We start from the raw sequence: 11,267 nt of genomic DNA, 5'->3' as shown, positions 1-11,267 counted from the left end.
GCAAGCTGGACATTTTATTTCAGAGAGGCGTGCTCACCCCAAACCAACATATACTGATTGAGAATAATTACAAACGTGTAACAGTAGATGTCATGTCATACACATTTCGGCTATGATTATATTTTATTTATAATATCCCTGAATATCACACATAAGCAAAATTAACCTATTTCTGTATGCACGTTGATTTCTTACCAGATTAAGAAATTCTTCAACTTACATATGTATATCAAATGCTTCTTTCTTCATCTCTTTTCAGTTATATTACATTTTATCTAGCCTTTTATAATCAATTATTGCTCCGTCCCAGAAAGTCCCAGAGCAAAGTTCCAATCTTTTAGATGAGAATGTTCTTTGGCACATTTGAGACAAGCATGAAGTAGTTTGATCTTCCAATGCAACATGTAGCTCAATGGAATCTCGAAGAAGACCCCATTTACATCAAACTCTATTTTAAAAGCAGCATATCAGAAGCGTTTCCATGGCAACGGTGACGTAGTTCGCCACGCCTTCAGCACACTCTGAGGTCTGACGAAACGTCTTCCACAAAGTAGTTGTTGAAGGCGCAGAAGGTCATTCTATGGGAAAATAGAAAAGAGTCAACTATTGGGATACTTATAACTATAAAGGATATAACGACTGAGCCGGATCAATGTTTTCCAGATTTGTTTCAAAATGTCTCTATATCCATTTTAGTCAAGACCTTTCAACAACTGCGTTTAAATGTCAAAATCCCTATTGGCTGTGTTATCCTAAAAGAAAAGCACGTAAAACATTCTCTCCATGTTGAACTGGGACGGCGGCAAGATGAATCGTCTTCGAGGTACTTTTGACCCACTTCTGACGTCACACATCCCGAAGGTCAGTGCGCGTCCGGAAAGTGGGTCAAGGCAAATCAAGTCAAGTCACCTTTGTGTTGTATAAAGATAAAATGCTAGATATGATACATGACTTGATCTGTAATTACCTGTTTTGTGATTCTCCCACCATGACCTGAATCTGGTCCATCCAGATCTTGGGTCTGGAGAAGATGAACCAGGTGCCGGGGTTGACGATGGACCAGTCGTAGTCCCACAAGAACCGGACCCTCTGGAGGTTCCCAAGGTTGGTGGGGAGCTTCAGGAAGTAGAGGTAGCTGTTTCCGGGCTGGAGCTTGATCGGATCCCTGGTAATATACAGGACAAATAGAGAATCAGGTTGGTTTTCTACTAAACGAACACTCAAGAACCAAAGTTTTTAGCGTTTTGCCACTTTTGGAGCAAACGAGTCTACTGTGAAGCTGCACATAGACAGTTGCTTTTGTTAAGCTCACAGAGTGTCAATCATATATGGTAGAACCAATGGTAGATCTCTGTCTTAAATGAAGCTAGAAAATCGAAAGACAAGAGATAAGTCATTACAAGAATTGCATCTACTCTGTAAGTTTGTAGTACTCTGTAAGTATCATCCTTGACTGTTGTACTTACTCTGTTAAGTTTGCAGTACTCTGTAAGGATGATTCTTGACTGTTGTACTTACTCTGTAAGTTTGTCAGTTTGTAGTACTCCTCAAGCATAGTGCTTGACTGTTGTACTTATATAATACGCGTAGTACTCCGTAAATGTCATATGACAGTTGTACTTACTCTGTGAGTTTGTAGTACTCCGTAACTGTACCTGTCTGTGTGACGAAAGACAGGTGGAGGAATCCATCCAGCTCTTCAGCATCGCGGTCTGTTCCCAATGTGATCATTATCTGGTAGTGGTAGACTGTACAAAACACAATGACATACATGTACTCTGAAATATACAAAACTACCTCTCTATGTTGGCGTTTCAAAAGTGGCTGTCAACTGTTATAGACGTTGGATATTTGAGTTTTATTTTGTAGGCGGTGCTTTTGCAGAGAGAACACAATCCCAAACGTGGTTAAATTTGTATCCCCTTCTCCTTTTATGTCTAAATACAGATAAAAAACAGCCGGAGAAGAACCTCTGCGTTGGGAGTACATATCAACGAGAAAACAATGCTTGTCGACCTTTGATAGTCATCATATATGTACAGCATGATCTAGTTTAGATCAGTTAAGAAGGACTTACGACAAGTAGGAGATCTAGCTGCCGTGTCGAGGTAGTATTTGAGGTTGGTGACGCCAGGGGCAGGTTTGTACTTGTCGGCATGGTAACCCATCTGTGCACAGCCGCCCTGGCTACAGTCTAGGCAGTGTCCGTCTTCAAACCTTGGGAAAAAACAAGAACACATGTACAATACTGAAAAGCATATACTTATACTGTGAAGTTATCGTGCGTCTCTCAGCTTACTCAAGTTGTTAGATCTGCATATCAAAGGATGTGATTCCAGAGCTCTACTACTATAGCCCTTCAGATTCCAACAGCGCTGGTTTTTATTTCATGAGGGAGCGCTGGTTTGCGGAAACTCCTTTAACCGCCATTAGAGAACCTTAGGAAATCTTTATCATCGCGAATCAGCGCTTCCCCTCAAGATAAAAAGCTAGCGCCTCTAGAAGTCTGTGAAGGGGGCTACCAGATATCTACGTTTTCTTTCAGTTGAAATATGTGGGTGTTCTTTTGCTATTACCTGTAAAATGTTGCTATGACAGAATTAAAAGGCTGTCCGACTAACCTAGCACGCTACATTTGTCAGTGTCATAACTTTGTTCTTGAGACTAGCTTTCGTAACGCAAAACACTTAGATAGCAAGATAAGTGACGCCATGATGCCATCAAAAGGACCAGGTGTCGTAAACCCTACCTGTCGTAATCGCGACAAGGGTACGCCATCATGGGGCAGATGGAGTTGATGGAGTCGTGGAAGTAGGAGATGGCCTTTAGGTGGTTGCACGCCACGTACTCTCGGCCGCCTAAAAGTGTGATGACAGAAATCACGTGTTAGCGTATCGTGGTCATACAGTTTGTTTGAACCGGGACGGGGGGCGCTACAAACTACCATCTGCCTTTGGCCGGTTGCTCAGTTATCCTGAAGCGGATTGGTCGATAATTTGATAAGGCCCATCTTTGTGTTGTAAAATACCAAGTTGAACTTTTTCCATAATGTTGTATACCAACACAATTGAATATTCATGCTAATGAATATACGTCGATATACTGTGATATCATATTCTTTGGTGCCAAGAAATATGTGTATTAATAAACCAACATAATGTGACATCGTTGTCTTGAGATTTATCCAAGTGCAGTTCGTCTGATCTCTGCTCCCACGTAATTGTTATGTATACACATAAAGTGAAATTTCGAATCTTCGATCGCTCCTCAAAATCATAAAAGTTACAAACCTTCGTAAACTCCCCCATTCATGTCGATGTAGGTGGTTAGCCCTTCGTCACATCCGGGCATTTCGATGCCACCGTTTGGGTAGAAATCAAGATGGCCGGTCGGATCGTACATACCGTAACCTTCACGTTAAAGAACATAAATGTACATTTTTGGTCAGAATTATTTTTGCTTAAAAAAGAATAGACAACACAGTTTTGGCCTCTGAAAGTGCAAAGGAAAGTCTGTGAACTACCCGTCGGTGCATCGGTTTGAAAATGTGACTGTGGCATGACTGTTGTGACCGACCGGGGCCTACATGACTTGAACCCCTCCTTGGGAAATATGATTGAGGCATAATGAGTACTCCATCATTGAAACAAACCATATTTGTAACTGAGCTTTTGTTAGAGATATCCCATAGATTAAAGGCTTAGCCTTAGAAATTACACCCATCAAATACCGACCTAGACTTGTGAAGAAGAAGCCTCCGTCTGAGTGGATGATGTCAACTAGTTCAGCATCAGTCGGGTCCAGACGGATCATGGGATCCGTGCCCTGGAAGTACGGCTCGGCCGGGTCCAGTCCTACGTCATCAATCAATTAAACACCGTCAATCAATCATTAAATGAAGTTATCTATCCCTCTATCTATAGATCAATACATTGCACACATTGAAAATATTATAATCCTTGACAACGTTTAGCAATTGTTGGATATTGGTACAAGTACTAGTACATTTATTAGATTTGCTGAGCCGGGACGGCGGCAGGTACCGACTTTTACGATGACCTATGATCCACTCATGACGTCACACAAAACGAGCAACGAATCCTCTCAGAACAATCTCAATCATTGTTCGCGATCGTTGAAGAGGAATTTAAACACAACAGACTGTGTCTGTACTGTGTGTGTCGCAATCGGTAAGGTACATGTAATGATTTTACAATAATAATAGCAATACCTGTGATCCTGCCGAGACCGGGTATCCTCATCCCTGCATACCCCATGGTGTGAGACCCCAGACTGTGCCCAATCAGGTGGTAGGAGCTAGCTGAGTTTCCTGTCTCTTGCTTCAAGGAAAAAATACGGAGAATTCAACTCCTATACATGTGTCAGAAAAATTAGAATCTGATACAAACTTAGTGTATTGTGGCGTCATATATTTTTCGTTTGATTATCTTTTAGTTTGTGAAAAATATGAAGACAAAATCTAAGACAGTTGTTGATAGAACCATACATACTACGCGCATTACAAATATAATCATATAATAGACACACAATGCCAAGATATAAGCAAAACAGATATCAAGTCCTTATAATTTAGGCCACACATGGGCAAAAAAATTAAAATAGTGAAAATAACTCTTGTCTCTCTTGTATAGTTTTCCTTCTTTTTTATTTTTCATACCCCAATTTAAAAGGGCAATCAGTAGTATTGAGGCGTCGAGGATAAAATTAAGAGTAACCTTGCGATTTGTAGGTACTGGAGAAATTCTTACGGACACTTTTTCTACGGGTATAAAAAAAGGCACCCCATGCATAACAGACGCAAAGAGCTATTGTTGCAGTTATGTAGAAGTGAACATACCATAAGGAACGCGACCATCTGCGCGACGATTGCCCCGACGATCTGAGTGTTGGCTGTGGCCTGGGTGTACGGGAACATCGAGCCGCCATTACTGCCCCAGTCCACGGCGATCACGTTACAGTCGTCCGCACGGAGAATCTCCTGAGACATCTCCTGTTCAAAAAAAATACACAAATATGTAACTTAAGTCATATAAGTATTATCTAAATTGGCCGCAACTGAGAAATTATGCTAAAGTGTTAATCTCCAAGCAGATCCTACGGTAGCATAAGATAGTACCAAAAGCTGTCAGAGGAGTGATCGAAGCTGGTCTTGGAGTGTGTGTCTCCAGTAGCCAAACACACTCCAAGGCCGGCTTCACTCGTCTGGCAGCTTTTGATACCATCTGTATGCTACCGTAGGATCTGCTTGGAGATTGCTGAAGTGCTACGATCTTTGTAGAAGATCCAAACTTACAAACCAACGCCACAATATGAACTTCAAGAGAGTTTTCTTGAAGATCAAGTGCGAAAACAAAATCCTGCGCCCTATATTGGTACCAACCTCTGCAATGTCAGAAGGTAGAAAATATGCTGAAGTGATGTAACCTTTGTCATTGATTCAAGCGTACATACTAATATCATGATAGCGCTTTCTTTAAGACCAATTGCAAGTGCAAATGCAAAAACATGCACTTGTAAAAAAGCATTCACATGTAAAAATATACATGTACATGTATATACTACATAGTATTGATAACATCTTAGTTGGCTAAACGTAGAAAATTATGCTGAAGTCCTAGTGGTTTTCTGTGAGTGTTCAACGTTAGCGCTTTCTTCAAGGCCAAATACAAATAGGGAAAGAAGACCAAAATGTATTGAACTTTTAATTGTCTTCCATAAGGAAAATACACAAAAACACGTTCTTGTCGTCACTTTCAAGACAGAGCTGTGAAGTACCCTCTTTTAAGAAATGTTTACCAAAAAAAGTAAAAAGTGACCTACCGTGATCCAGTCGACGAAGCCATTCTCGATGAAGCCGTGAGTGATGAACTTGGTCGGGCGGGAGCCGATGAAGTCCGACGCCGCCAGCGCTGCCCGGTCCCCTGCCCGAAGAAACACTCCTGTACTCGGGGTGTTACGGGTTCTCAGGAGGAACTGGACCTGGGATGAACAGAATTCAAAAAAAGGTGTCAAAAGAATACCAGATAAAAGTGTCAAAAGGATACCAGAAAAAAACGTCAAAATAATTCCAGAAAAGAAAGCGTCAAAATCATAAAAGAAAAAAATCTTAATACCGTGTTACCTTTCGATAGTTGTTTTTGATAGTAATCCGTTAGAATTACCATTTGTTTTATTATACATAGAATGTTTCTTTTTACTATCACGACCTTTTTACTGCAATTAGATTTTATCTTAAATTCATACCGATGTTCGGAAAACCTTTACGACTCTCTACCATTTAAGAATATGTTAAAGTGTTAGCTGTTACCATTATGTTTATTATATTTTTGAATATCTAAAACCTTAGATTAGAACCTTACCAAGAATTTCAATAGTTACAATTATCGCTATAGTAAGACATTCACATGACAGCAGTTTTGAAAGCATTTAAGGTCTCGACAAGTAACGGATAGCGCCATTTCTGTATTTGTCGGATCCATCGAAAAGCTAGCGTGATATTTTGGTATTGCATATTAAGTCGTGTCGTCGACCTTCAGTGTTCAGCTATGTTGTTTATCTGTCCATTTGTTTGTTTATTTATTTGTTTGTTACCTGTATTTCATCTGGTGGCCGAGGCAGTGAGGCGATGGGACGTTCCAATGTCAGCGACCATGGGGGGTCCGTCGTGAAGCAACCGAGCCCGTCATAACAAACGTCCACTCCTAAAAATACACAGCCGTGAACAATGTGTTAAAGAAACACGGACCAAATGTGGTTGGTAGTTTGTCGCGGCCCCCGTCTCGGTTCAAACTATAAAGACTGTTTTGAACGGCCGCTTTATTCTAGTTCATGTGTTAGCAACCTGTTATTTAATATACAGTTGTGAGTTGCGTGTTTGTTTCTTAAGCAGTTTTTCAAGGTCGAAACGTATCTATATCTCAAATGAATATATATTTTTTTCTTTATCAGTACGGACACAAATATATATAGTTTGTTCTGTCTCACGTCTTAGAAGTTAAATACTTCTTATGTGTATATATATCTTCGTACTTTTGCATTATGTTGGAAGGTAATACTATAGAAATTAAACATCTTTCTGTATTTCATTGGTCACCAAGGAGTGGAGCATGGAGTCAAGTATCGTAAAAGAATGATTTGCTATTGTGCTTCTATTACAGGGCTAATCATGCCAATCGTAAGTCTGCTCAAGTTAATTAAAGCCAACTGGTAAACAGGAAAAGGACGATTGTTATGTATTCATCTGTCAACAATATCCCTCGAGTGGCTGTTTCTGGCTTAAGATTTCCAGACATAGCGGCGTCACATCCACACTTGGCAAACTTCGTTAAGTGGCCAGCAATCTTTTATGCAAATGAATCTAAATTAAAATAAATTCTAATCTAGAAAAGAGCGGGAAAATCTTGGAAATCTATCCTTGACTCTTGACATACATTTCACTAATGAAAGCCACAAATAAAAATAGCTACGTACCCAGCGACGGCTTGAAGGCGAACGATATAAAGGCTATAGCCGCCACGATTTTGATCGAGAACCCCGCCATCCTTAGCCGTTATAACGCTCTACAAGCAGTTATAGTCGGGCTCCAGTAGACGGTTCGTGTTTGAACTATGAGTGAGGGAAGGGTGGTGACCCTCACGTACGAAGGCCACGCGCAATTTCCGTACAATGCAAGCGACTAAGATTTTTGTCTAATTCTAACGATCCATCTAAAAAGTGTTTCATCATTCAAGATTTTTCTTCTACCTTCCCTTTACCTTTTCTTGGTAGATAAACTTGATACATTTCAACGAAGGTGGAAATTTAAAAGAATTTCTTGATACGGAAAGGTATCGTGACCTTTATAGTAAGGTTGCCGTGAATGCTTTTGTAAACACAACGTTAACCCATATTTTAGGACAGTTTGACAGTATTTATTTCTTCGCTCTCTAGTGGCATTATGTGATGACTGTAGATTGTTGAATTGGTTTCAATGATATAATCGTAAAAGAATAACACGTACTACCACTGGTGTACAGTAGTTCTAGACAAAACATTTTGTGTTTGAAAGACTTTTATAAAGAATATGAAAAATTTAACGATTTTGACCGACTATGAGTGCCAATATCTTGCAATTTCTTTCTAATAAGAAATAATCCCTTCTTTTTGAACTCAATTTCAGCTTAGAATAAAGTGAATCGCCAAACCGAGGAATCTTTCTGCAAATTAACGTCAACAAAAAATGATGTAATTGAAAAGTAGGGATGGGGAGGGGGGCACGAGTTTACACCCATGATTCCTTGCTAACCCCTAACCGCTACATAATCGTTACATAACAGACGTTATCATTAGAAACGGTTGGCCACGCGCACAAAACGGCACGGTTTAACTAGAGCCAATTTGTAGAACATATATTTACTTGTCTACATCCTGACAATGTTATCTAAGGTCGCTTACGTGGCCAGATAAAGCTGGGATCTGTCAGGTGCGAAGCGGGTAAAATATCCTATCTAGACTCCGGTTCTTATCGAAAACTAATATAGGAAATGTGTGTTTTATGTCATCGTACGTACGCACGTTACTGTTTTAGATGACGAATTTTGTAATAGAATGTTGAGTGTACAGCAAAGAGAGACATGAACTGTATAGACTTGACTTGTATCAAACCTATTTCACAAACAGTAGAAAAATGCATAATCCTAATGCGACTATATAAACCTTCCATCGTAGAGATAGATATGTTCTTTTATCTCTACTATAACTGAAAAGTAAGGAGAAGTTGAATTAATCTCATTACAGAAGTAATGATGGGGTAGCCATAACTGTGGTCAACCTGGTAAGTGATACCGGTCTACCACACCAGTGTCATTCTGTGCACCTCTTGAGTACAGAAATAAAAGACTTGTCGGCTGTTATATCATGTTTTGTCCGTTGCCATGGTATTGAAAGCTGTGATGACCGGTTTCCGTAGTGACAGAGAATCCTGAGCTCCTATTGGACTGACATTTTCATAGTGATAAACTAGTTGATGGTGCGGTGTGCGATGGTGCAAATTCTTCTGTCTGGAGTTGGTGATTCACTTCAAATCACCCGGATGGAGGCCTGGCGAACCTCCATACCGTATCAGCCATATTGTGACTTTATACCATTCACCCGGACGGGAGACCTGGCGCATCCCCGTCTTGTAATTAGCCAGTGAAAGGGTATGGGGCGGTATAACCCCGTCGTGTGTAAGCACGTCGACCGAAGATGATGATGATGATAAACTAGATACATATATGAAGGAAAACTTACCCACTAGTTTTCTGCAGACTTCACGAAGGAAACTGTCCTCTGGTGATAAAATTAGTCCGTCACAGAAAGGTGGGATCCCGGGCTGGATAGCTGACACATCTGGAAGAGTCAAAAACACACAAAACAACATTCTAAACTTAACACCAAAACTTCGGAAACTTGATTTCGATAGAGCATGGCTATGTTGACCCATTGTGTTATATATCGTTGGAAACCTTAGTTATTATCCTTTTAAAATGGCACGATATTTGTTATGATTGAACAATTGTGGGAACTAGAATTTAGTACGAGAAAAACGTTCCGAAATTTCCCACGATTATATTTTTTGTTGTTTTTTGATGGGCAGTGTGCTTAATAACATTGAAAAACTCGCCATTAAAATGATACTCCATTTATAACAATTACGTTTTTCTGCGACAAACCCCACGGTTGGCTTTACCGCTAGGTTGCCCCCAAAATGTGAAGAAACTTTCCTGTCCAAATCAAACACTGTTCTATCAGAGAAATGTTGGCCCTATTTGTAGCCCACTTACATGATTAGCAACGGTGCTCGATCCATAAATGTACGATTATATAAAATAATATACTGTAAAACAGTTATAAACAGGCTTGGCAACGATATACTACATAATAGAATTGATGAAGGAATGACAAAGATAAGATTAACTAAAGGTAAGTTGCCAAACGTGTGTTTAGTCTGCACGCTCGAAAAAGACAAGAATACATACGCATTCTAAATGCTTTGACACAAATTAAACGCTTCAATTCTCTCTTGATACCATATCGTCTTGTAATTGTATGAGCTAGAAGAATTGATAGTTTTTTAATACCTAAGCATTAAAACTTGTTTCTTCAACTTCTTTTGGCTTCTATGCCATCAAATGATATCAGCATGGAATAGCGCCAGTCATTCAATGGTTGGCTTAGTCATTGCATCGCCTGGCGGAAATACTATGCACTGCAGTTACGACATTCTGACAGTGACCAGTTGAGTTGAATTCCCCAGAAGTAATCGTCGCTATTAAACACATTTATGTCTAATTTTCAAATATCGATCAATCAGGTTGATTATAATTGGAACTTAAGTAACGATTAAGTGACCAAGGTGCTTCACGAAACTTTGACATTATCAATTTTGAAACGAAAGGAAACGATTATGTTCAGCACTATGGACAGGTATACTGTATTTACAACACGGTGCAAACAAACAAACACAAAAACACACAAAGATGCTTCATAAAACTTTCGACATTATCAATTTTGAAATGAAATACAAGTGTTTGGATGATGTTCAGCACTATGGACAGGTATACTGTATTTACAACACTGCGCAAACAAACACAAAAACGCACAATGAAGGAAATCACTGACCTGGATTATACTTCAGTTTGTTTGTTATGAATTTCTTTAAATCTGGAGGGTCCGGAAAATCTGGCAGCTTTGGCAACTTCTTGATGACTTCTCGCGCTTTTGGCAACTTTTTCAACATATCAGCGGCTCTGGGTAACTTATCCATGACCTCCGAGAGGTCGGGAAGCTTAGGCGGACCATCGGGCAGTTTCTGTAGAATCTCTGCCGCTGTCGGTAGTTTCGGTGGCTTCGGAAAGTTTTCAAAGAATCCAGATTGTCCCTGAGTCTCAGATTCACCTACAGATAACAACAAAAGAGATGTGTCACAGAGTATGTAATGGTAAGGGCACGGCCACACATGTCGTACGATATGCGATACGATCTAAGGGTATTTTTTTGTGATAGATGTTCATGTATCGTACAAATTCAACTGTTTTGTTAGACTCTTAGAGAAATGTTTGTCTTGAATCCTTGTCGTTGTTGATGGTTGTTCTTCATAACCTCTTTGGTTCTTTCAAAGCCCACTAAAGCATTTGTCAGTATCAAAATCGATCGTACGACGCCCTACGATTATTTTGACCGTCCCATAGAACGTCCAAATACTAACTTGCGTTCTAACACTAGTA

General features: G+C 39.8%; 1 protein-coding gene across 1 annotated transcript; it reads right to left on the bottom strand.

Moving 5' to 3' along the window:
* Nucleotides 1-457: 457 nt before the first annotated feature.
* On the bottom strand, nt 458-10,957 carry LOC118432461 (pancreatic triacylglycerol lipase-like). Its single transcript, XM_035844046.1, has 13 exons — nt 10,663-10,957; nt 9,292-9,390; nt 6,613-6,722; nt 5,842-6,000; nt 4,859-5,011; nt 4,232-4,340; nt 3,735-3,854; nt 3,291-3,410; nt 2,750-2,858; nt 2,078-2,217; nt 1,625-1,748; nt 968-1,165; nt 458-578 (listed from the first exon to the last, which is right to left on the bottom strand). The coding sequence occupies exons 1-13, from the start codon at nt 10,805-10,807 to the stop codon at nt 512-514; spliced, it is 1,653 nt and encodes a 550-aa protein (XP_035699939.1). The 5' UTR covers nt 10,808-10,957; the 3' UTR covers nt 458-511.
* Nucleotides 10,958-11,267: the final 310 nt, after the last annotated feature.

Source organism: Branchiostoma floridae, chromosome 15 (genome assembly GCF_000003815.2).
Source record: "Branchiostoma floridae strain S238N-H82 chromosome 15, Bfl_VNyyK, whole genome shotgun sequence".
NCBI lineage: Eukaryota > Metazoa > Chordata > Leptocardii > Amphioxiformes > Branchiostomatidae > Branchiostoma > Branchiostoma floridae.
Note: the sequence above shows the minus strand (reverse complement) of the source record. Positions and strands in the feature narration are given on the sequence as shown.